General features: G+C 42.4%; 1 protein-coding gene across 1 annotated transcript in view; it reads left to right on the forward strand.

The window, feature by feature from the left end:
- enpp6 (ectonucleotide pyrophosphatase/phosphodiesterase 6) overlaps window positions 1–22360 on the forward strand; it is a gene marked incomplete at its 5' end in the record, with an annotated part of 30112 nt that extends 7752 nt beyond the window's left edge. Inside the window, 7 exons of the mRNA XM_080007696.1 lie at window positions 6449–6628; window positions 7615–7726; window positions 11276–11417; window positions 12561–12740; window positions 13261–13398; window positions 18362–18485; window positions 20113–22360. Coding sequence (XP_079863822.1) covers window positions 6449–6628; window positions 7615–7726; window positions 11276–11417; window positions 12561–12740; window positions 13261–13398; window positions 18362–18485; window positions 20113–20330 — 1094 coding nt within the window. The 3' untranslated portion in view covers window positions 20331–22360. The remainder of the gene's footprint in view (window positions 1–6448; window positions 6629–7614; window positions 7727–11275; window positions 11418–12560; window positions 12741–13260; window positions 13399–18361; window positions 18486–20112) is intronic.
- Between the last annotated feature and the right edge of the window lie 5505 nt (window positions 22361–27865).

Here is a 27865-nt window from a genome sequence, read left to right on the forward strand (position 1 = left end):
GGTGGCAGCAATGAGCCTTTGACTGCATGCTAGCGCCCCCCATTAGATAAGATAAACCCTTATTAGTCCCACAACGGGGACATTTACATCGTTCCAGTAGCAAAAAGGGGACAGCAGAAATAAAGAGCATATCAAGTCACACTATAAACAATATAAAATATATAGAAATATACAAAGAAAAAAATCACCATATATCGGAACCAGATAGTACTAAGTGTATTGCACATATCTTGACACATTGCACATCAGGGATTGCACTTCCTTTTTTTTTTTAATATAAAAAAGTGTGTGTGTGTGTGTGTGTGTGTGTGTGTGTGTGTGTGTGTGTGTGTGTGTGTGTGTGTGTGTGTGTGTGTGGTCTACTGGCTGCACTGTTGGTTATACAGTCTGACAGCCGCAGGAAGGAAGGACCTGCGATAGCGCTCCTTCTCACACTTTGGGTGAAGCAGCCTATCGCTGAAGGAGCTCTATGAGCCCATCAGTGCCATTGTTTGTGGTCAGGTTACATGTGGCCTGGACTCTGTGTATGCCAAAATGGACAAAAAGTTACCAATGATGAGTTGGATGAGGATGAGTTGTTGGACAAAATACAGGAGAAACATTTATAATGAATATAGCTGCAGGCAGCAATACACAGGGTACAGTCTGGTAATTTTAGGTACGTATTACAGTTTTTTGGGTTCTGTGAAAGGCAGCAGAAGTTACAAAAGTTACAAAAACCATGGACTTACGTCTGGACCAATTAACGTGCATTCAGTCAATGCATGATGCTGTTCTGCCATTCAGTGCGGGGGTCTTGTCCCACAGGTAAGGGTTTAGGGAGGGAGGCGGAGTTTTTCTGGCCGTGGTGCGCTCACATGGCGAGAGTTTTGTTGTTCATATCAATATCCAGCACACAGGCCACAATTTTATTTATATATATATATATATATATCTCTGAGGATTTATTATAACAATTGTGGATAATAGGCGGGCGCAGGAGGAATGGCGTTCCGCTTCCTGGACTGCTCACGAGCCTGTGCACCGATCTCCTCTGTAAGAAACACAAATATTAAGAAAACACCCTGCCTCGAGTGGAGGCAGCTTTGTGGTCGCCGGAAAAGGGAACCGTGCTGTCGTCCGCAGCCGGTGCTTGACAACGCCCCTTTGTTCGCCCACATACCCCCACTGCCCACTTTAGGCTGGGGAGCCGTCCAGCCGAGAGCTGACTCCCCCGCGCCCCCCCCAAGAGCGGGAGAGAAAGTCCACCCGTGGACCACCCGGAGGTTAAAGGGCTGGAGAGCCAGGTACCACCGGTTGATCCGGGCGTTTGTGTCCTTCATGCGGTGGAGCCACTGCACGGGGCGTGATCTGAACAGAGGGTGAAAGCTCGTCCCAGGAGGTAGTAGCGGAAGGAACCGACTGCCCATTTGATAGCTCCTTCTCCACCGTGCTGTACCTCGACTCCCGCTCTGAGAGCTTGCGGCTGAGGTACAGTCAGTGCTCGCACGGCGCTGATTGGTCCGACTTGAGGCAGCTTGGTGGCCGCGGGAAATGGGAACTGTGCTGTCGTCCTGCAATCTGAAAACGTGTTCTTTGAATAAGCTTCTGTGGTTTTGTAAAATGTAGAACGAGTTACAGTATATACGCGGCCACTAATATTTTATGGTAAGCGCAAGAGGTAAGTATTTACCTATTTTTCACAATGAGCTAAGTCATCTGCTCCATGGTGTCATATACTTGATGCCATTCATTCACCATTTTTTCATAATATTAAACAATTAAGTTTTAATAAGGATCAAAGGCAATTTATGAAAAAAAAAAAAAGTGTGCCTGCGCGGAATTCTGGGTTAACATATGGAGATTACAGACATGCCTATTGTGTACTACTACTACTGTGGAGCAAAATCCACACAAAAAAGTGAAGACAACACAAAAGCGAAACAGAAATTTAAAGAAGCCGAGGGAGAAAAAGAAAAGCTTCCAAAAATAGGCAGTTTCTTTAAGAAGAAAGACAAGAACAGTCAGAGCGTGCCCGTCCGTGGCTCCTTCCAGCCACTGGAGAGAGAACGAGGTGGAAGAGAACGTGCCGGAGCCAATTCCTACTACAACTGCCGCCATCGCATCTCTGCATTAGTTACTTTCCTGAGAAGGTAGACGCAAATGTCAAACGTTATATTGTGTCTTAAGGGGCCATGCAAGGAGCGCTGTCACCGAAATGTTTTCATCTGTGTCAAGGTGCACTGTCACAGATTGTTTTCTTCTGTTGTGGTGCTCCGACACCAGATTCTATCAACAGACGGCAGTCTGTTTTCCTAGTAATCATCTCATTTAAGCATCAACTGTGCAGTGCATTTCGCTGCTGCTGGTCATTTTAAAGCTGCGCGCTTTCACTTCTTTCATTCCCTACTGACATTTGATTATGTTACTGTAATATTTAATGTAATCTTCAATCCATAGCAAGGGCAGGAGGAAGGCAGGTTACAGACTGAATAGCTAGTGGAACATGATGCATTGTGATGGGGTCCTGCTTGACCATCTTGCATTGGGGCCCGGCGCTGACTCGTTACGCCATCAGCAGCTGACACCGAATAATAAATTAACATTTGGCATCATTTTTGGGGTTCATTTTTTTTTGGCATGGTGAGCTGATACATACATTCAAAAATCCCTTTGGTCCTGGAGACATCACAGGGAAGATCTCCCTTCGTCCCAAACACATTTTCTATCGTCCCTGGAACAACGGGATGCCGTTATTGTTGGTTGTCTGTGAACGCCATTCAATCCAAACAGCTGGCGCATGGCGCTGGATGGCAATGGCTTCCGGGAGACGAAGCTTGGACTTAGACAGTATAACTTTTGATCATGATGACAAAAACTGGCCAGCTCCAGAAACTAAAAATATTACGACAGTTTTACACAATTACTGCCCCAAATCAATATCGATCAAACTCAAACGACAAGACGTCTGAAACATCACAGTTTTAACGACACCTCAACCATGTCTCTGCGTACTGCCATTCTCCTGTTTCAGATACTTTTAGCCTGAAAAACGGAGAAGTAAAATAATATAACGCCAAGCAATAACAATAGCAACAATAATAGCAATTTCAGCAATAATAACAGGTTTCCCTGCTTTGCCGTGGAACACATAGAATAATTATTATAATAATAATAGGAATTCCAGCAATTACAATTTTCCTGGTTTCCCTGCTTCGAGGTAGAGCCCTAAAAATTCTCACATGGATCACCAAATATAATTTGGCCGTTAATATACCTGGGGGGCTGGCCAAAGTAAAGTCTATGCATGGGAAACACTGGATAAACATCGGCCACTGCCATCGGTGAATGTCATCTTATTTGCTGATAGGCCGATGGCAGTCAACAAGGCGAATATCGGCCAATACGGATGTACAGTCTATAAATCCGTGCATCCCTACTCAAAGTGGTTTGGTCCACTGCCACTCATCCCCAAATCCCCACACACATTAGCCCTCAGTACGAGTGCACGGTTTTTACTGTCTCAAAGTAAGCTTAGGTTGTAACTTTGCGTGACGGTGACTGTGGTCGGTCTGGCTTTACTGCTACAGTCAACTCGATGTGTCACCTCCATCCATTTATCTTTTGAATGTAAGTTCAGGTCTTCAAGAGACCACTCCAATGTATTGAGATGTATAAAAAATAATTTAATGTGACAAACATAAAACAAAAAAATACATTTTAAATATATATTGAATGCTTATTAAACAACTGAAACAGCTTTGAAGTGCCACTCAAATAACATAAAGTGCCATAATTAAAAAGCTACATGTGTCATTAGACAATTTGGATTTAATATTCATGATCAATCAGGATATCCTCGATCCATAAATCTAGACCTCATGACTCACCCCTGGCCATCTCCTGGATGAGGTTCAGTCACCTCTGCAGTCCATCTCCTGCCCCTACCTGCTCTTGCACCACCTCATCCAGCGCCTCATCTACCTGCTCTTGCACCACCTCATCCAGCGCCTCATCTACCTGCTCTTGCACCACCTCATCCAGCGCCCCATCTACCTGCTCTTGCACTTCATCCTGCGCTCAGACCTGACTGGCAGGCTAGTACTAACAGTTATTTAGTGCTCGCAGGCGGCATCGAGACTGTAAACAAAGGCGGGGGAAGAGAGAAGGGCTAGGCTAAAGATAACTCCTCACCAGCTATCTACCCAGCATATTCCTCACCAATGTCCTGTCCCTGGCAAACAAAATACAGATCTGCTTCTTCGGGGAAACAAAATTCATTATTAGCTTTAGTACTTGCAGGTATGTTATACAGTATGTGCTGTATAAAGGGTTAGGTGATTTTGGTTTGTTGATAATGAGAGGAAGGAGTAAACCTGATAAGTGAACACAGTTTAATTAAAAGTAAAAGTAAACTAATAATACAACCAAGATGATTTCAATATGGCTCCGGCTTCCCATCAGCATTGTTCTATACCTTCTTCGTGTCAACTAGTTTGATACTAGAGATCAGATGAGGTGGAGGAGGGGTTACTTTTTACATCATGGACAACATGTCTGTCCCAACTTTAAACAGTCTTTATTGATTGAGTACATTATAGAAGAAAAACACAATTTATTCACCAATAGTCTATTTTGTAATGTTTGTCGTGAGCATCATTCACTGAGAATGGATTTAGCTATGGAGAGGGAGAGAATAACAAACTGGGTTTGTGGCCAACGGGACTCCAGCTTTGAATCGAGCCCTCTTCGTGATGTGCTGATGTTGGAGTTTAGAAGGCGCACATTCCACTGCACAAAGAATTACACACACGCCTGCACACACTACACTCTCTCAGCCTATTGACCTGTTCCACAGCCTTCACACTACACCAGTAGTCATTTCAGCAGGAGGTAAATGAGATGGCACAGGTCCCGGCGCTTGCAGATTCACTGAAATCATGATCCAATGATATGCTACCGAACTTATTTAAAACCATCTGTACTACAAAAGTTGTTGTTTAAGAATGTAGGGCCTACCCAAACGTACCCGCTCAACTACTCAACGTATCTACTTACACACCAGTAGAGCTTTGTGGATGTAGTTGTGTGAGGCAGTTCCCAGGTCTGAAAGTTTGCATTCTGGCCTTGGAACTTACTCATTAGTATGTTGCAAGGTGATGCTGTGTGAACCTACCCACTGGGCACCGACCCTAAGGAGAGGAGACTTTGCCTGGTTATTGTTCCTGGCCAAACCCAGACAGTCTGTTTTGTTCAGACAAGGCTGGCTGGCAAGGTTGGGAATTTGGTAACATCAAAACAATGGCTTGAGCATTTGGCCAATGTGGTTTTCAGCAACAGACCTAAGAAGCACTCAATCTTGGTCTTGGTTACTTGATGCTTCAAAATGGGCGAGTGTTGATACCAGAAGCATTAGCATTAAAATGTCGCTAGTTGCTAATTATCATAATTAGCATTAATGACACTAATAAGAAGTTGGTCACACCAGACATTTACTGGGTGAAATTACCCCTAAACTTTTGGTGATGATGCTTTTGCTACATACCATTGATCATTCCGGATGGAGCCCATTCTTTGGTTTATGCATTTCTTTGGCATAAGCTTGTGGTCTCACAACTCACATTGTGTAATTTAATCAGCGAAATACAAGATTTATTTGACTGCACTGCTTTCAGCCAGACTCCACCCATAAATACCTCTGTTGGTATTCAGACTGAATCCATTTCGAAATAGGCTATTTCAAAATGTGAGGTGATGAGGTATTGATCGTAGTACAAGTTTATGATAACCAGTTGTCATAAACCAACTTTCAAATTAGGAAGACTACATTTGTGATACAATTCTTACGTAAAGGTCAGATAAAAGGTGCGGAAATAGAAAACACTGTTAGCATTCTATAATATCTCATATTCCTGTGAAATTCAGAATTTTTTTGGGGCAAAAGTAGTAGCTTAATAACCAGATGAGACTGGAAATTTTGTTGGCTCGATTGGCTTGGCACTCCACTCCTCAGGACACTCAACCTTTTAAATCTGCTCATTTGGGTCAAGAGATAAACATTTACACACACCCCCGCCATTTGGAAGAAAGCAAAAGTTGGAGTTTATTGACATCAATCGTAATTTCCCTGAATTTAACTTCATGCTAAAAACATTATCTAAATGTAAATGTATCAGTATTAGAGACAGGAATTGTCAGGGAGTTCCCAAGGGGATACTCTCAAAATCTGTGAGTATTGCGACTTTTTAAGATACTGATAATATAAATTTTAATATAAAAACGTACTGCAATCTTTTCTTGCTTACCTTTTTAACGTGTGTGTGTGTGTGTGTGTGTGTGTGTGTGTGTGTGTGTGTGTGTGTGTGTGTATGTGTGTGTGTGTGTGTGTGTGTGTGTGTGTGTGTGTGTGTGTGTGTGTGTGTGTGTGTGTGTGTGTGTGTGTGTTTTATTGGGCATGTTTCCGTCTCAGGCCGCTACTGTGAAGTTCATCAGATGATTGGAAATTACATGTGGGACGAGGCCTCTGGGAAGGAGTTTTTGATTGGGACAAACTCAGACAGCCGACTTCCTCTCTGGTGGGACGGGTCAGAGCCGATATGGGTTACCCTGCAGAAGCTGGGGAAGAACACTTTCATGTACTACTGGCCCGGTGGGTATATGCAACCTTAAAGAAGGCCTTTACCCAGAAATATTGCAGAAATATTAAGGTTTATAGGAGCCATTTCTATGGTTTCAGCGAATGCCACCAATAACTGGAAGTGGTCTCAGAAGCGAGCTATATGAGGTAGCATTGAGCCTTTCAATACATATCGCTAAAATCCTCATTTGTTGTATTTGTTAGCTCCCATCCCCTACGGCTCAGAGTAAAGGCAGCTCAACTATTTAAACAGGAGTTGTTGAGTCATGTCATAGCGGAAACTAAATCCCCTCAAGAGTTTACGTCAGTTCAGTTGACGAGGGGCGGGGCGTACGCAAACTTCTAGACTCAGAGGCTCCTTAAGCTCAATGACTAATGAAGTGAAAGCCCAGATAAATATAAAAAAATGAAAAAAGTCAAGACTGTCTCCAGGAGTAAGGCTTGTAAACTATACAAGTTTGAAGTTCAGAGAGGATGAAAGAACCTGCTAGATGCAGAGTACTGTAGCTGGAGCCGCCTTGCAATGGACTACAGCAGTAGGCTGTGACTACAACTAATGATATTGCAAATCATAGTACTTTTTAAGCCAGCAGTCTACTGGTAGAAGTTAGTAGTAAATCAACATTCACTGGCCTACTTAGTCAAAGAAAAGGTAAAATAGAATAGAATAACTAGAATTTTCCTCAGGGAACTTAAAGTAGAGAAGCAAGTTTGTGTTCTTAGCTTTTGGACATGTCCTTTAGTAACCTCACATGTCTCAACATAAGGATTTAAGAGATCTGTTGGAAGATCCACTATGTTTTCCCTATTCTCGAGAGTCCAAGGGAATTTTCAGGCAAAAGTGCATAGACTTAGAGAACAGGACAGAAAGGGTAATGTAAGCTTACAGTGTTTTTCTCCCATCTGCGTCTACAATGTTTATATCTGCCAGAATATTTTCAATTTAATAAAGGCATAAATCAAGTCATTTATCGTGTGTGTGTCTATCCGCTCACCAGGTTGCGAGGTAGAGATCCTGGGCGTACGTCCGTTTTTCTGTGAAGAATACACCTACAACCCATCAGAGAAAAATCTGGTTGACTCCATTGAGAATGCGCTCAATGTGCTACGGTAAGCAGCTGCTGTCTTTCCCGTGCTGCCCCCTGGTGTCAAATCAAGCCTGTTAACTGCATCTACAAGCTCAAGGGGCGTCACGCATCAATATAGTTAGTCGAGGAAAATAAATGGAACTTGCACTAGAGGGGGTTTCAGGCCGTCACCTTTCTAGAATGTTGAGGTGTGGAATTGCTGATGTGTAAACAGTTACCCGCCGGGGCAGTCAAACTACCCAAAACAAACTTTTGTATATGTAAAAATTGTGGAAAGGAGGATAAATTGGATGCAGTACTGCACAGTACAGACTTAAGCCACTAGTTTGAATTGAAAGAACACAATGATTGACATGTAGGATAATTTTCTCAATTAGAGACACCTATCTTGCCTCCTTAAGTCAAAACAGCAGAAAACCAAGTTGCTTTTCATTAATAATTGCAGACCTGCCAGCCTGCACACATTTTGTGTACCAACCACACAATTCTTGGTCAAAATACACAGGTACGAAATGCCAGCTGAAACGAGGCCCAAAAAATAAAAATTTAAATAAAAAATAAAAAATTCTATATATATATAAATAAATTTATTACGGAAAACAATAAATCAATAAATACAAAACAATACCCTACATTTTACTGGGATTGGACCAGATGCTACGACCTGTGGTTCTTTATCCCCTCCCCTCCCTCTCACTTACTCACTCAACATCCACTGATACGCAGCAGTACTTTATTATCCACCCACGCTGCATTGCTGAGATAAAATGGGAAGTGGGGGAGTAATAATCTCAATGCACCGATTGATCGGCCGTGACTGGTGACCGGCCGATCAGATAAATGTGCCGATTCTGTGCTGTTCAAATGTTCAAAGGATACTGTGCTCATGTACTTGTAAAGATGTTACGATACTCAAACCCCAGACCAATGTAATGTTACTTAGTTGACGCTCAAAAAAGAGTGAAAGAAAGAAAATGACGGCTGTTTATTGGATAAATATTTTATCGCCTGACAATATTGTGAAATTGTGCAGACTGTATTTATCGCTCTCACTGCAGCGGAGCGTCTGCTCTGGTTGTTCGTAGTGCAGGAGCTCTGCTTGTGATGAAAAGTTTGACTCTTTTTTGAGACTCGGTTCTGGACGAGTCACTCAGTAAAACAAGTCATTTGATTTGATTCAGTTGGTTTAATGCACAGTGAGTTCCAGTGAAGGAGCATGAGAAGATTAAGTCATTTATTTATTTATTTATTTATTTATTTATTGAAATGATTTCAATTTATTTTGGGATGGCAAGTACCACATAAATATGAAAGGTTTCATGTTGTAATTTGTTTTATTGGAACGGAGGGACATTTTCATGTTCTATTATTTTTCCAGAGTGAACGATAATAAACAGTGTCAAAATCAGCAATCTCACTAATGTGGTAACTAAAAAATGCAGCACCAGTCCCTTTGTGCAACTGTCCTGTAACGTGAGCGTGATCAGATCATGTGATATACTTGTCACTGACGTACAGGAGATGTACCCAATGGGACAAAATTATAAGAAAATGTAATTTCTCCGATCACACATATAAATTCGCACGACAATTTAAAAGATATTTAATAGTCAATGTTTTATTAAGAATATACAATTGAATGAAAATCAGAATCCGCCAAATTCAGAATCAACAGGTCAGATTTTTTTTAAATCAGAAATCGGAATCAGCCAATCGCCCAATGATAACAGTATTTTTTTCAAAAATAATAAACTCAAAATGCACTGTTCCAAATTATTATGCACAACAGAGTTTCAAAACATTTTATAGGTTGTAAAGAACTGAAAATGGTCATTTGTTGAATTTGCAGCATTAGGAGGTCATATTTACTGAAATAAAATACTATTTCAATCAAAAACATCTTAACAGGTCAAGTTACATGTTAACATAGGACCCTTCTTTGATATCACCTTCACAATTCTTGCATCCATTGAACTTGTGAGTTTTTGGAGAGTTTCTGCTTGAATTTCTTTGCAGGATGTCAGAATAGCCTCCCAGAGCTGCTGTTTTGATGCCAACTGCCTCCCACCCTCAGATATTTTTCTTGAGGATGCTCCAAAGGTTCTCAATAGGGTTGAGGTCAGGGGAGGACGGGGGCCACACCATGAGTTTCTCTCCTTTATGCCCATAGCAGCCAATGACACAGAGGTATTCTTTGCAGCGTTAGATGGTGCATTGTCATGCATGAAGATGATTTTGCTACGGAAGGCACGGTTCTTCTTTTTGTACCATGGAAGAAAGTGGTCAGTCAGAAACTCTATATACTTTGCCGAGGTCATTTTCACCTTCAGGGGCCATAAAGGGGCCTACCAGCTCTCTTCTCATGATTCCGGCCCAAAACATGACTCCGCCACCTCCTTGCTGACGTGGCAGCCTTGTTGGGACATGGTGGCCATCCACCAACCATCCACTACTCCATCCACCTGGACCATCCAGGGTTGCACGGCACTCATCAGTAAACAAGACTGTTTGAAAAGCATTTTTTATTTTTATTTCAATTTTTGTTTTTTGGGCCTCGTTTCAGCTGGCATTTCGTACCTGTGTATTTTGACCAAGCATTGGTTAGGGGTGGCCCAATAGTAGGTTTATGCACAACTGCAAGCCTCTGGAGGCTCCTACACCTTGAGGTTCGCAGCAGCTTCAAATGCCTGTTTGCTGCTTTGTAATGGCATTTTAGCAGCTGCTCTCTTAATCCCATGAATTTGTCTGGCAGAAACCTTCCTCATTATGCCTTTATCTGCATGAACCGTCTGTGTTCTGAATCAGCCACAAATCTCTTCACAAGTACGATGACCAAGCTTAAGTTTTTGTAAAATATCTAATGTTTTCATACCTTGTCCAAGGCATTGCACTATTTGAGGCTTTTTGGCAGCAGAGATCCTTTTTCTTTCCCATATTTTTTGAAACCTGTGGCCTGCTTAATAATGTGATACGTCCTTCTTTAGTAGTTTTCCTTTAATTGGGCTCACCTGGCAAACTAATTATTACAGGTGTCTGAGATTGATGTCAGTGATCCAAAGAGCCCTGAGACACAATACCATCCATGAGTTTAATTGAAAAACAAAAAATTAAATGTTTATGAAACTTAAATCCAATTTGCATAATGATTTGGAACGTGGTATATATTGAATATAGTTAGCCATAGTAGTTCCCATACGATGATACATGATAATCCTCGTTAAGAGAGCGCAACGGTGTGAATAAGTTATGGAGTAATTTAGCTGCAGAAACTCAAACACCAAAGAGACTCCCTATTAGACTATTGTGGTACTCAAAATATTTTCCCAAGGTTGGCAGGTCTGTAATTGACCAGTTTCTCAAACACTATTCTTCAAATTACAGTTCAACCTGGTATCTCATACCCATAGTAGTGCATTCCCAGGGGACCTCATCCCAGGTGAAAACAAGAGCTATTAATACATTCAGAGTTTTTTTTCTCTGAATGTACAGATATAAGCAAAATCTGTTTACATCCCATGTCATTTTGTGATATGTCTTGTGTTTTACTTTGTACGTTGTTTGTTTTTTGCAGATCAGGTGAAGCAGCGATGGCCGCTGTATACTATGAGAAGATTGACGTAGAGGGCCACCATTTTGGACCAGACTCGCACCAGGTTAAAACAGCGGTGCGACAGCTGGATGTAGCCATGCAGGAGCTCAACAAAAAGATCAAGGTGGACTACACCATCAATACTTTCAATATTCCCTCTATATGTTATCTGAATCTGCTATTATTGATGAACCTAATTTCTCTGAACATCTCATAGACGGTAGTTCAGGGGTATTTTACTAAAACTTTATTTTAGTTCAAGAATAAATTAAAAGTGCAGGGTCGTTGCGGATAAATCAATTTGGTCATATCTGTTCCCCACGCATAGACTTTCCACCATTTTGGGCTAAACAGGTAGCCGTACCATGGAGTTCTGAACAGCTTGCTACCGTTTAATGGCAGGGGGAGAATAGCCAGTTAGCTCTTGACGGAGCGTCAAAAAGAAAAAACACAATGTAGATTGGGAAAATGATTCTTGTGCGATAGGTAGTATTGAGCCATCATTCACATTAGAGGGAGTCTTCTGATTCAATTTTGTTTGCAGAATTAGATTAAAGCTTAATACAGCTTTAATCTATGTACAGCATTTTCTTACCTTGTTACAAGAGTAACAAAGCCAATGGGCAAGTCTTAAACAACCCATCAAAATAGCCACTCGCTAAAGAATAGCCAATAACAATCAGAAAAAGAAGCACACAAGTACCACTGCAAAGCAGGGTGTTGAATTGGAAACAGTGCGTACACAGAGCACGGTCTCAAAAAAGATGCCAATCTTTAAATGTAACACACCAAGCGGTCGATTCAGAAGTGCAGATGTAGTCACCGAACAATGCAGCGATGGGCCTGTCTCCCCGGTTGTTGTTTGTCTATTTGCTACCTGTCTCTCTCTCTCTCCGACTGACTGAAAACAAGCTTGGTGCCGGTTGTCACTATCTTTCTTGTGTTTTGCGATGGAACTCCCTGTGGCAATACATCGATTCCATTGTGTGTCTATTAAATCACTCAGCTCTCTGTGTAGAGGACTCCTCCACAGAAAACTGTTGGACTGGTCACTATGCTCCCTTTTGCCCACCATTATTTGAGCTCTATCTAGCAGCAGAGAGTTGGTGAGAATCTGCTCTGTTCACCACCAGTTTCAATGGCGTTCCCCTTTCCATTTGGAGAAAGCTTGAGAGGGAAAGCAGGAAGTGAAATTGGCCTTTAACAACGTGATGAGTAAACAATGTGATGAGCCAGATGTGACGTATATCCATTGTGCCGCGTGCAGGAGAAGAACATGGAGGACAAGCTGAACGTCTTGCTCTTTTCGGATCACGGCATGACCCAGATCCAGTGGATGAAGAAGGTGATAGAGCTGGACGACCACATCAACATGTCCGACGTGGTCAAGATGATGGACAGAGGGCCTGTGGTCAACATCTGGCCCAAACACAACAAGCACCAGGAGGTGAGAAGTTCTCTCTCTGCTTCAGAAATGTTCCTGGGGTGGAGTGGGGGTGTCCCCTGTCTTGGGTGATCCCCCCCCAGTTTTTTGTACCGTACCATATGATGTAGATCGCCTCCTGGCAACCTCTATAGGCTGCTTCCTACCTTCAAAAAGAGCCGTTTTTGTTGAGTTGGTTTTCTCGTCAGGATAATTTTTGTAGAATCATCGATTATGGTCAGGCAAAAATTCAAACTCATAAGCAGATTTGGTGTTATATATGTCAATATTATGTGTGTGTGTGTGTATAAGCATTTAGAGACAATTCTGTGATGTATGACTGACAAGTAATGTAATAACGTGTGTGTTTGTTTAACTATACTTGTCAGGACAAGTCTGACTCTGACAATTTTTTGGTTTCGAAGTACACCAGGACATGGATCCGCACTTACCGGGTGTATTTAGTCTGACCTCAGTTTGGGGTGTGTGTGTGTGTGTGTGTGTGTGTGTGTGTGTGTGTGTGTGTGCGTGCGTCGCACTCCAGGTATACTCTGCGCTGTCTGAGGTTCCCAACATGCGGGTTTACGACAAACAGAACTTCCCGGAGCGGTTTCACTACAGAGGAGGAAAGTATGTCTCTCCATTGACGCTGGTGGCCGATCCAGGATGGTTCATCATAGAAGTGAGACACACACACACACACACACACACACACACACAAAACTGTTCAATGAATTCCAAGTTTAGTAACATTTTTATCATTATATTTCATCATAACTTGTCTAATAAATCTACAAGTTAAGTTGAATGTGGAAATTCTGTCATAATTGAATAAAGTAATAGAGTAAAATAGAGTTTAAAAAACATTTTCCTTTTCTGATTCTTTGGGCAATATCTCACTATAAAGGAAGGAATCTCTGTATGTATGTATGTATGTATGTATATATAGACATGTCCCTCCTTTGATTATCTCTGCAACCATTGATCCGTTCTACTTCACGCTTTGTGGATGTATTGCTAGGGACCCAAGGACATGCAGTGTGGAATTTGGTGCAATTTTGACATGTGACACATGTAATATTAATAAACTTGAAATAAACAGCCAACAGTGAGTCAGCGGGAGACGGGGCTTCCAGTGAAAGCAATCGGCCCCTTCTGAACAGGCATGTTTGGTGCGGACGTGTAATATTAATAAACTTTGAATAAACAAGCGGGGCTCCGGTTTCGGTTGTGAATGAGGTACATGTACCACCTTGTGGTCCAGCTAAATTGCGTTAATACTTGTCTTAAATAACCCTAGTATTCATGTCTTCATGAATCGAAGAACTGAACATTGCAAAATACGTTATGTCAAAATCAAGCAAATCGAGCAAGAGGCATGCCAGGGATGAAAATCCCGTTGCTGCGAGTGACCCCAACATGTCATCCCTGGATACCATGCTGGAGGAACATAGAGTGACCTCTATTGAATCTCATACTGACGCTGGAAGCTATGTGTGCAGCCCTAACTGATAGCCATGCCAAGCTAAGGCCAAGACCCCAGACCTTGAGTCGCAAAGTTGTGAGTGTAACTTCAGAGTGATCGGATTTCCTGAGGCAATCGAGGACCCCATCCCACGTTCTTCTTTTCCAATATGCTATCCGAGGTCCTGGGCAAAGAAGTCCTGGTCTCCACGCTCATAGATCTACCGTCGCCAAACCGATCTCAGGAGAGAAACCCGGGGCGGTCATAATCCGTTGTCATCGTTTCCAGACCTAGGATAGCGTTATCCGCGAGGCCCACAGGAGGAGGGGAGCTACAGCGCCAGGGGAAGCTCGACTACATCTGACATCTACAGCCCCCAGGTCCTGGAGCAATGCGTCCAATACCGGAATCTCAGGGCAAAGCTGTATAACCTGGTCCTCAGGCCGTCCCTTCTTTTTCCTGCCAGGTCAGGATCAAGGACCAAGGATGTGGTTAACAATATGTTCTTGTCAGTCGAAGAGGATAAGGAGTACTTGGTGCTACTCCGTACTATTCCATGCTAACTTTGTGTGCCTGCTTGCTGATTGGCAATAGCCGCTTACTATGGTAATTAGTGTTAGCCGCTAACTAGCCATACGTGGTGGATGGGTTGGCTTGAGCAGCCACACCTGACGCTTGTTGGTTGGGCGCTGGACGAGCGGCAGGTTTAAACCCCCCCCACCCGCCGTCGGTGGCTCTGTGCCAGAGGGCCCTGAAAACGCCACTTGGTTGAGCAGGAACTCTCCGGCACAGGGAAGGGTCGCAGCAGGTCCGGCCAAGCGTCACCAGTCAGCGCAGCAGCCCGAGCCCCACACTCCAGAAAGGAGGAGGTGGCAGTCTGTCGGCGCCCTGGTGGAAGGAGGCCGGTCGACCATGCTGCTCCAGGGAACCCAGGTCCTCTGGAAGGGGACCTGTTAATTATTTTGGAGATTTGTTTGTATAAGGTATGGGAACCCTTTTTTAGAGTCCGGTGTTTTTATGATTTAAGGTATAGGAACCCTGGGTTAGAGTCTGTAGTTTTAGGTAAAGCAGCCCTGTGTCAGTCTGCTTAAAATATTTTTTTTTTTCATTTTTGTTCTCTGGTTGGTGGGTGGGTGGGTGGGGGAGTAGGCTTCGGCCAGGAATTGTTCCTAGTCTCAGTTTGGTGTTGGGGGTATGTAGTGGATGGGATGGCTTGAGCAGCCCCACCAACACCATCCACACACACAATTAGGATAGGAGCCTGTGTCATGACATGTTCCATCTGCTCCTGGCTAGTTCCACCTAGCCTCATCTCTACAATAAACTGGTGTTAACAACCCCCCGTCGTCTGTGTCTCTGTGCCAGAGGACCCTGAACACGTCACTTGGGTGGCGTGTGGTGGTGAAACTGCCACACCTTACTCTGCACGAGGCTAACGTTGATGCTTATGCTAGCACGACCACCTCACTCGGCTGAGCTGGCCACCCATCGACCTTGTTTACGCTTACGGGTTGGGGCTTAGCAATGACGTTGTCTTCACAATTTACAGTTGTGTTATTGGCTGACCTAACTTTGATTTTCTTTACTTCTATGTATCATTCATTTTATCTCTTACACTGTCTCCACACTTTTGGTTTGAGCTTTAATCTCTGCTCCAATGGGTAGCAAACAGCCTCTGATTCGCAAGCTGGAATGTTAAGAGGTTGAACCATCCATTGAAGAGAAATACGATCATTGGTCACAAAACATCTCAAAATTCTTCTTCACATCCCACAAGTGGGGAGTACTCTTTTTTTCAAATGTGCATCACACATACTCTCGGATTGGCTTTTTTTTTTTCTACAATAAGCTGATGAAGGTTCACTCATGTGAATATCATAGCATCGTAATACTGTATCTGACCATGGCCCACTAACATGCCAAATTGTGCTCGATCTAGGAGATGTATCTTTTTTAGTGGATGAGGACTTTGTGAAATTGATATCTGAACAGATACCGTTCTTCTGGAGTGTAAACAAGACTGTGGAGGTTACAGCTTTGATCGTGTCGGAGACGCTGAAAGCCTATATAAGGGGGCAAATCATCTCCTTCACAGCTAACAAAAAAAGGTGCCCGAAAGAGAGGCAAACATACCTCACCACCGAGATTTTACAATTGGCATATATCAAGGCATATATAAAGAATGCCTAACACTGAAAACTGATCTTGATTTGCTCCAAACCCAACAAACGGAAAATCTCCTGCCACAGAACAGGAGCAGTTTTTATGAACTCAAAAAAGGCAGGATGGTTATTAGCCGATCAGTTATGTGGGGCTGGGGCTAAGCAGACCATTAGTGGATTACGATTGGACGGCGGGGAAATCGGATCAAAACATGATTAATGATGAATTCAGAGACTTCTATTCCAACTTGTATAAATCAGATTCCACTTATGACAGAAAAAACATAGAAGACTTCCTTAGTAAGTTGGAAATTCCTATCCTGTGCCCAGATCTCAAAATGGGCCTGGAAAAGCCAATTATTAAGGAGGAAGTTGTCATAGCCATATCCTGTATGCAGTCAGGGAAGTCGCTAGGAGTCCCTTGAAACAGGAGCATTACCGCCAACACTGAATCAGGCCCGCATTAACTTACTTACAAAAATGGGAAAAAACATGAGACTGTGCCCCCTATAGGCCTTTCTCATTACTGAACAATGATGTTAAAATATTAGCCAACGTGCGGGACACTAGATTGAGGTTGCTCTTCCCACTGTCGTATCCCCCGACCAAAGAGGATTCATAAAAAATCAGCATTCATTCTATAATATGCGTCGCTTTTTCAACATTTTCACACTCTCCATCCCTGGACACTCGAGAGTGTGTTGTATGTAGAACGTGATAGATGAAGAAAAGGTGTTGGAGAGTGGAGTGGGTCTACCTACAAACATACTTGGCATCTTGGAAAATTTTGATTTGGCCCAGTTCTCATTTCTTGGATTATATTATTGTACAACTACCACAGTATTAACCAACAATCTATTCTCAAAACCATTTGAACTACACCTCAGCACATTCAGGACTGCCCTCTTCACACTAGCCATTGAGCTGCTGGCAATCTCCCTGCGTGACAGTCAGTGGATCAAGGGTGTTTGCCTGGAAGCGGATCCCTCTCCCAGCACTTCTGGGTGTCTACCAACAATCTGGGTTCAGTTCGGGAAAAGCTTTGGCCTCCAGAGTTCCTCTCTCTTAGGTCCTGTTGCCTTTAATGACTTTTTCAAACTGCCAATGCGCGATGCAACTTTCCAGAAGTGGCATGAGAGGGTTGAGGTGCTTCTAGGACTTGTATATAGACACTTAATTTGCCTCTTTTGATCAGTTATCAAAAATATTTGATCTGCCTGAATCACTTTTTTTTTGTTAGATCTCTACAGGTCAGCCACTATGCTCAACGCCATGTACCAACTTCCCAGAATGCTATCCCTTTGGATAGCATTCTTTCTCTTAACCCGTTGACTAAAGGTACCACTATTCATAAATCCATAGCAGGCCTAATGGGCCTAGACAATCCGCTACCTTGATGCTCATTCACCCTTAAAAAATCATGCACCTGAGAAAAAGGGCACCAATGGGCAGGTGCTAGGGCATATGAGGCGGCAAGTGAACAATGAGTTCTTAAAGTTGATGTGTTGGAAGCAGGAAAAATATTTGCAGTGGTCAGTACCTAGCAAAAGTGGTCCAAGGAACGACACCTGGTGAACCAGCGACAGGGTCATGGGCGCCCAAGGCTCATTGATGCACATGTTGGGCAAAGTCTTACCCGTCTGGTCTGATCCCACAGAAGAGCTACTGTAGCACAAATTGCTGAAAAGGTTCATGCTGGCTATGATGTAAAGGTGTCAGAACACACAGTGCATCGCAGCTTGCTGGGTATGGGGCTGCGTAGGCACAGTTCGGTCAGTGCCCATGCTGACCCCTGTCCATCGCCCAAAGCACCTACAATGGGCACGTGAGTGTCAGAACTGGACCCTGGAGCAAAGGAAGAAGGTGGCCTGGTCTGATGAATCCCGATTTTCTTCTTCCTCATCTGGATGGCCGGGGATAGGTTTGATTTGTAGCTAGAGTGTCACAAGTTCTATGTGTGTGTGTGTGTGTGTGTGTGTGTGTGTGTGTGTGTGTGTGTGTGTGTGTGTGTGTTGCAGAATAAGACCATGCTTCCCTACTGGCAAAATGACACAGGGGAGGCGTCAGGATGGCAGAACGGTTGGCACGGATACGACAACGACTTTATTGACATGAGGGCCTTCTTCCTAGCAACAGGACCTGGTAATCAACTCATTGCCATAGTTTTTATTGGAGGTCGTTTTTTTTTTCGTTTTAATGCATTTAGTTGTCATTTAGTAAGAGAAGTGAAATAAATGTAAGTAATTACAGGGAAAAAAACAGCTACTTACAGTATATAGGGGAGTCAAAACTGTAAATATCAAGTCGCTATCAAAATGCCTCCATTGCCTCCATTCTGTGGTATTCAGTACCAAATGTTTAGAACGAAGCAGTTAATCTGCTCAGTTGTTTGTACACAAACCATGGCAGGGAAGTATAGTATAGAAGTAAAAAACAAAGTTTTGAATATCGTATCATTGTCAAGGCATTGGTGATGGTCCCTATATTTCAATACTTTTGACGATATGTGTACTCTGTGTTTATTGTTAAAAGAGTGATCATTTCAAGTAGCTATTGATGATATCAGACACTCGACTGTTATTTAAAAAGATGCTGAGATCTGATGTGACTTCTTGGTCTGAAAATGCAGTAAGTAAATCAGAAGCGTGCATTAGAGGGAGACAAGTTTGGCAGAGTTGCTGATGTTCCTGCTATTTGGCCTTATTAACTCTAATACAACCATTACAGGACAGGTTGGCCATTTTCATTCATAACTGCATGTAGCACAAACCTTGCTTTGCTATTGAGAAACTGGAAATGGAAACCCACATTTGCCCACAATAGCCAAACTATAATTTATGGTGCGTGATAAACATTTTGCATAGAGCCATTTAATGTCCTACTGAGATGGAGCTGATTGATTATGGTTGACCGGCCCAGAACACTGGAGAGCAGCCAGTGTTTATCGCAACCGTCTGAACAAAGTGCACCGTGGCCTTTACGTAACACATCTACAGCCTGAGCTACAGAGGCGAATTCCTTAACTCAAGGGGCCCATTACCTTTAAAGTTACATAATTTACTGCATTTGGCCGTGGTCACAATGAATGATTTACCATCTGCCTTTCACCATGCAGGCTCCCTGGCCTCCTTCTCCACAACAATCGATAATAAACGCCTTGAAAACTTCTATCCCAGGTCCACAAACCCACACCTTCTGTTAGCATCCACAGCCTTGAAGATTGTGCTGTGTCAGGAGGAACTGCTATTGCTGTAAACCTGAGAGGACGTATGAGGACATTTGGTCTTTAAAACTATTACGTGAAGCAAGATATAAGCTAGATTTTTTACAAGGGTGTAGGTTGTAATCTTTTAGACCACCATTTTTCTTTCTACAATTTTCTGTTATAACCGTCGGGTTGTCCTGTTCATAAAGAAGGCACTGTCGTTAATTCCCACTTTCCTTGGTGGCTGAGGCCAATGGCACACACCGACTATTCGATTCGTATTCGGTTTAAGGAAGTGACTATAGAAATTAAATGGTAGAAATTTTTATGGAAACAGCGCAACTTCTTAAATCCGAGCAAGTCTTAATCGCGTTATCAAAACATTTCATTTATTTAGCAAAAGTATGTTCACTTTTCGAGGTAAGAACATAAGCAGTCAATTGTTCAACGAAACTTGCATTTTTCTGTTAGAACAGATGATCATATTTCGTCATTGAAAAGGAAAGTATCAGGGTGGAGAACAGATGTAAATGTCAGGTTACATCTTTATTTTGATCCTTCCAGACTTCAAGAAGAATGTGCGGGCAGCACCCATCCAAGCCGTGGACATCTACAACCTCATGTGTCGGACGATGGGCATTGAGCCCCTGCCCAACAATGGCTCCTGGTCGCGGGTTGAGTACTTACTAAGCAGCTCCAACATCTACACTCCGTCCCAAGCGGGGGTGCTTTGGCTCCTCTACACTGGCCTGCTGGGAATACCGCTGCTGCTCCAGGACTGAGGACTTAGGGGGGATCTTCATTGTTCACTGTTAATGTGGAAAGAGCACGCTTCCTTAAATTTGTTTTTGTTACAGTATTTGTCTATCTTTTTTATCTATAGCTAGTAATCACTGTACCCAATGGATGGATACACTGAACTCTGAATGTAGCTATATTCATTATTCATATGTTTTTATTTTTACACGTAGTTAAATAACTCAGCATTTTAGGTACTGTAAGGTGCATTTCCTTAATTTCACAGGGGTTGTCTCTCTCTGCAGCCTTGCATTGAACAAACACACCATGCAGGCCGTTGCTATCCAATTCTGGACACACAAGGATGACATTTTTATTGACCCCCTTCTCGCCTCAATCTGTGTAAGATAGACTAAAAGCAAATTTCCCCAAAAAACTGGAGTTTCTTAGGACATCCTAAGGGACCAAACGATAGAATAGCCGAAGAGGCTACTCTGTTTCTTGAATGCAAAAGAGGGAATACAAATGCCCCACGTCCACCAGAAGCATTACTGCAGTTTTCTAGCCCAGCAACAGGTACGTGGGTCTTCTGACAAACTACACTCCCCGGCGATTGCCCACCACCACGTCCCCTTTTCACCAAAATGCGCAAAAAGTTAATCAGATTATCAATTGTTCATTGGCCCATAAACAACTGTCCCGCTTGACCAACCACCACTGGACACACCCAAATGTGCACATTTCAACAATGGTAGTCGCTTGGATACGTTGACTCGTTTAGACGGGCCCATACTGCCATCTAGTGGACCTTAAATGTGATCTCTGTGGCTCAAGGCCCTCTCTTGAATGGCTCACAAGAGAGAAAGCAGCAATAAGCCACGTGGCCTTACAAGAAGAATACTATTGTCATCTTAAATATGGTACTTTTTTTTTGAAAAATGGACAGAAGGCAGGGTTCAGTTTCCCCGCACATTCTATGGTTTAGTATATCAATTAATACAACTAAAAAATAGGATGACAGATTACAGTAGAATACACATACTGTACAGGTAGTAGGCTTCAGGTAGGACAGCTTATGTCGTAAACAGGGATGAGTATCTTGAGGTGTACAATCTTTTTTTCTTTATTGACTAAACAAAATGGGGAGTGTATAAACATTGCCTAAAACTGACATTATTTTCCTGCATTTTCTTAATGGCGCCTTGCAAATGCAATTCGATGAATGAATCTTTAAACACAAATCTGCCTTTGAATGTCGCATGTTCCTTGAATGAGACGGGCTCAATGAAATGGCAGTCAAATCTTTTGGAGATTTGACAGCTTAGAAAGCATTAAAAACAAGAGTTTTGAATTTAATAGAACAGTATAGAATAGAGATGTTTACTTTACAGAGCCTCTTGATTTACGGCTGTCATACGGCTCATGCTCCTGTCCATCAATGATGTTCACCCGTAGACTACTGTTCTGTAACCTGCCTCTATTTTTCTAGTATCTGCTATCGGTTGATGGGGTGAGCCAATCGGTGTCAAATCTACTGTGCATGGAGATGTCATATGTTCTTGGACACGGACTTGAAACCAAAACTAGTTACCTGAAAAAATGGAATAACGGCATTAAAAAAAATTGTATTCTGTCCTGAAGTCTGATGATCACTTGATTCGAGCCCTGAACTTATCTTTTAACAGCCACCAATATAAACGGAGTTGATCACCTTGGTTTTTGAACAGGAAAAAAAGCATTACGGACCCTAGGTTCACTGAAGCCCATCCTCATGACACCGTTGTCCAAGGGATCAGGGGGCCAGAACCCTCTTAGAGGTTCCCGCCTCCATTTGGACAACATGAGTGAATTAATGTCACACGATCCCCTCCCCACGGCAGAGTAGAACAACGTTCCAATCCTTCCCAGTATTTTCCCAAGTGCAGACTGACTGTCCTTGGGGTTCTCTCACCTGTTTTCCCACCAACCTCGTGTCTTTCATATTGTGTGATTGCCGTTATATTATTTCAGCAGTTTGTGACATACCTGTTTTGTAAAAAAGAAAAAAAAAAAGCGCTTTGCAAATAAAATCGTTGATCAGAAATTGAGAACACTTGGCGATTGAGTGACTGATGAGCCCTTCCATCACCCTACACCCCACCCCTACAGGTGGGTAGAGTAGTCCAAAAGTTTCAACTGGAGTCTGAGAACTGAAATGCCTACAGTTGTTCAGTACTTGTCTCTTTGATTAATTTAAAGTGAGTGGGGATTATATTGTTATTTTTATTTTTATATTTAACTTATATAATTTTACTACCTTGTAGCGGGCTGTGAATTTTACACCTAGGCCTTCAGTGGCGTCCTACCTAAATCAATCCACGTCTTAATACCATCATTATGACACCATGCTTACAGACACCATCAATATTATACAGAAAGGCAGTAGAACAGGACGTTGCATCACAGACAGGTATTTCATATAGCAAGCATGAATGCCATTATTAAAGCAAGAAACCTAATTAACACAATTCAACAGGTTTCCTTTCACTGCAGTCAGAGCTGCGCCACATACATATATAGCAGAAGCATCAATATTAACCTGATATGATGACAAAATGGCAAAGATAAAGCTTTGAGGCCCCTCGAGTCAGTACTAAATGGAGTTTATGTGCATAGTAGTGTATGAATAAGGCCATAGGTGCCCTCTCCTTCACTTTAGCCTGCACTCCATTTAGTCCACATGACAAGACAAGTGCGCCATCCTAACACTGTGCCACAACTTTATCCAGACATTCATTTTCCTCCAAGAAACGGACGATAAGAGCAGCAACGTCATGGGCTCGCTTGCCACTCGTAACATCTTCAAATGTTATAAAGCGTTCCTTGACACCTGTGTCCGTCACATAAGGCAGGAGCAGTGCGAGCTGCGCTGCATTACTCCCGTCTGTCGCCTCGTCCACCATAACAGCGACTAAGGTGCTTTATTCATCTCCCTTTTTATCTCTTCTCCCACCACTTCAGCAGTGGCAGACATCAGGTCCTTTTCTATTTTGCCTGACGTCCCACAAAACACTTAGTTAGTGGAGATAGTGGTGATAATGTAAGTCGCTGTTGTTCTCAGCAAGAAAAGAAAGAAACTCCAAATAGTCGCCTCTATTTGTGTATCCAGCGCTTTCATCATGTCCCCGAAATGAAAGTTTTTGTTTGCCCAAAACAATTTGACATCTCAAGTTTGCAAACCCAATGTGGCTCCAAACACCAAGTGGATCCGTTGCAAATAACAGACATTCCCAGCAATACAATGTGCAGTGTTCCTCGGAGGCAGTGAGCCAAGGGTACCTGTACCGCTCGTAGTTGGTGATTTGAAAGTGGCGGACGAATCCTTTCCCCTGCCGGGACAGGCTCGCAGGCTGCGGTGTTGGCCCAGCTTTTCTTACCATGTCCAGCTTTTCTTGAAAAGTCCATCTTGAAAATGGCGTTAAAATTGTATCTGCGACCGAAATTCCTTTCTTCTCCTCCTTCAGCCATTGTGGGTTTGAAAAAACTATTAAATAACGGAAATAGTTTAGCTCGCTACGAACGCGGTCTAGCTAGTTCTCACGCTCTCTGGCCATCCAAGCAAAGGGCGGGAAAATGCCGACGTCGTTGAACGCCTGCTCGATGGCTCGGGTGTCGCCAACTCTAAATGTGATCGGTTAAAGGAAGCTTCGTTGCCATTGATTTTAAGTTCCAAGCGCCCGCACTGTTGATTCTGAAGGCCTCGAGGCAGATTTCTTGGACATGGCAACACGTGATGGATGAAATCTGATTGGATAAAAGCTCCAACGTAAACATACACCACTGGAAGCAGCGCAAACAAGAGGAAAGCTATGAAATGAAGATAATAAACATTTGGGGAATAATTCAATGGAGAGAATAGACATTTGGGATTGGTTTAATATGCACTCGTGAAAGTAAATGTATTAAAATGCAAGTCAGTAGGTACGGAGTCCAGTGCCGACGTCCCCTCAACTCCACCTTGTTTTGTTTTGTATGGATGACAACGACTGGACGCCCCCTCGCGTTGCAATGCATTGTGGGAGATGAACTCCCGTCCTCCGCTGCCGCTTGAGGCTGGAGAGCTCCGCTCAGTTGAGGAATGGTGAATTTAATTGAATTGAATTCAATTGAATTGAATTTAATGGCGGAGCTTCCCTAAACATGTTAGAACCGCAGCTTGACTTCTGTATTCATTGATGTAGGGAACTTCTCCGTCGAACCATTTTATTTATTTGCTAACTGGCCAGTCATGGTGAGTGATTGCTTTGATTTATAGCTTGTACTTTAAATAATTATTTATTGCAGTTTTGTTGAATATATATTGAGTCGTGTATTTATATATATTTTTTTTAATATATAAGTGATTATATAAATTATATATTGTATTCATTTTCATGACTGCGTGGCCTGTTAATTGGCTCATTAGCCGTGAGCTCTACAAGATGGATGGTGGTGTGCGTAGCATTGCGGCGCAGTGGTATTATTTTCTTTTTCCAAATTAAATTAATAATGTCAATATATGGGTTTGTGTATATTAATGCCATTTCGTATATTTGTGTATCCTGTACCAAAGAGTAATTTCCATCTCTTATTTGATGGTAAACTTTATTCTCAAGTGACGTGTTTTCCCCCCCATAAAGCCAGCAGTCGTGTGTGGATGCGGGTGGAGAGGTCAACGCTCACGCCACAGAGTTGATCTCCTTCACCTTTCTCGCGTGTTGTGGTTGGCGTTGTATTTTGACTCTCCACTTAGGGGCAGTGCGACATCAGTCACTGGAGACCTCTGAAGAACAGGGCCGGCCCACTTGGGGAGAACACGAGTTCGTCTCCTCATGATACACTTGTGATCCTCAGCTCCGGTACGTCTTTAACACTAACAAAGTAAAAACAAAAAATGCAAGCTGGAGTGGTTTCCGAACCTTTTACACTACGACCGAAGAAAACATTACATTCTCCAACACGTACCGCCAACACAGCCCTTCAAATAGTAGTCGTACATAGCGATAGTGTTTTCAATATTCAGGATATTTAATTTACCTTATCTATTAAGTGCAAATGAAGTAACTGTCTTCATGATGAATTAAATGTAACTCTTACTGCTGGTGTTCCAACTGGCTGAACCTAAATCAACATTTACCGAAACACCTCTGATTTCCAAGGTTTGTTCATTTAAGAATATTATTTAATACAATTAAAGTAAGATGTCTAACTTTGTCCCACTGGTTGTACTAACATAAAGGTACAGTTTGCCATTCTTCAACCCAGGGCTTATTAAATATGTATTCCCATTATTTATAACTGTTCATAGCGCCTCACTGAACACTTTATTATTGAGACTTACCACTCTGCTGCAGGTTCTCCCTCGGCCTAAATGCTGTCCAATGGGTCAAACGTTCAAGGCTTAAAAAATGTTAAATCTCCTTTACGAAAACAAAAAGCCTATAATATTGTTAGAAAGACAATCTTATATATGTAATGCGGGGCAGGGGGCAGGCCATGCATTTAATCAGGTTTTTTTTGCACTTCCACAAGTCAGCTCTTAGGGCAACATCAGTGCACACACTAGCAATGGGAATTTGTGTTACTTCCCACTGACAGCCTGCTGTATTCTACGCAATTGCAAAAAAGTCGTTTTAAATCAAATGTGATTGCTGTTATTCAAAGCAGATTCCAAAAATATACTATTGAGATAATTGAGAATCTTACCACTCTATTTTAGCTTGATGTTGACATTTCAACATGACGTTCATTAACTCCCGCTCGCGGTTTCAGCTGGTTATGACCATCAGAGGATCTAAACCAGCTGAAATGGTGTGGGAAAATATTATTTATACAATCAGTGGAGGAAACTATTATATAACCGCCAAGCACTTAAGAGTTGGCGATGTTGACCAAATCAAACATGTTATTTCTGATAAAAGAAATATTAAAATACATATCAATTTAACGAGACTCCAATATCAATGTCGTGGCAGTATTTTTGGGAATGATTACAATAATGATTACAATAAATCTTAAGGACAGGGCACTTAGTGCTTACTTACCTTTTTACTTAGTGAGTTTGGCAAATTTGATAATTTGTCCTGTAACGCGCCCTTTCAGCTCAGGAAAAGGCAACATTGAAGCTATAGGAAGCTATTACAATAGTTTAAATCCCAGGTGTATCGATACCCTCACACTAACTAACTTGAGGTTGTCTGTAATAATCTGTTTCTGACTTGCCGTTTGCTGGATGAAACCATTATTTTAAACTTGAATTCATTGTTTGAATAATAACAGCACCCTTGACCCGTGACCAAGGAAAAAAACAAAACAAATGAATCGATCAGAGAAAGACATACTTTTGAGAAAAGCATTGACCTGATGTTGAAAAGAAACAAAACAGCATTGCTGCTTTGAATGGAGTTCTGGGATTTGTAGTGTAATCCACCCAACAAACAAATTTATGGATTCCACTTTCACAAGGTGGAAAGGAAAACTTGTATAGTGTTAGATATTATAAAGGTGTAGATAGATTAGGATATCTTAAAAAACTTCCCAAAAAATGGCTTTGATCCAGGATATGCGCCATGAATAAAGTTTGAAAAAACACGTTAGAACTTCAGTAATGTATAATGAGCTTGAAGAACATGGCTTTGACAAAAGAACAGTTCTTCACTCACCGTTAGATCTTGAGCTGATCTTGACGGTGAAAAACACAAACATGGCGGCGGCATAACCAAACATTGTTATTTTATTATCTTAAAAAGTAACACAATCCCCCTGAGGGGTATATATCACATACACTACAACAACAGTAACACCAGCACTACACATGGAGGGACTTTTTTTCTTCTTCTTCTCCCGATATTATAGACATTTAAAAAAAAAATCCCTCTTTTTCTTATTGTTTAAATTATTTTCGACTAGGCATGACAGATAAACATCATTTACAGGTATGACATACCGTCACCGTTAGAAACAATGCTATTGTGGAACCTCCAGCTTTATAAACCATCGCCGATGTTAAGGGAAGACATTTCATGGACTGTCAGTGTGGAAGAGGAGGAGGTTGGTGTGTGTATTTGGGGGACGAAGGCGGAGAGGCCGAGGGGATGTGGGACAGTGCAAAACATTAGAAAAAAAGAAAGGGGGTGGGGGGTGGATAGTTAGTGGTATAAGAAGGCCTGCAACCCTTAAGAGTAGCAGCACTGTACAAATATACCCCCACCCCTTCCAACCCCCACTGTAGTGGTAGAATGGGAACAGAGGAAGAGTTATGAGTGCGACTGTAGTGGCACAATGGGTGGGTTGGACTCTAAGATAGTGGCACAATGAGCAGATTAAGACCCGTTACTGTGAGGGCTAGAACCCCGAGCGCAGTACCACCCGCATGTGTAGTTTGGCCCACATTTGGCCCCTTCTTTAACTGATTGTGAAATGAACATTGTGGCCATTTAAAGCAACATATACAGTAGAACAACGTTCATCTGAAGCTCATGATAAGGAGGAGTTGACTGCTCAAATGAACCTGGATTTTACTGCCAGCTAGGTCACTACGTCACTGGGCAGGACACTGACA

This window comes from Zeus faber, assembly GCF_960531495.2.
Source record: "Zeus faber genome assembly, chromosome: 10".
In the NCBI taxonomy this organism is placed as follows: Eukaryota; Metazoa; Chordata; class Actinopteri; order Zeiformes; family Zeidae; genus Zeus; species Zeus faber.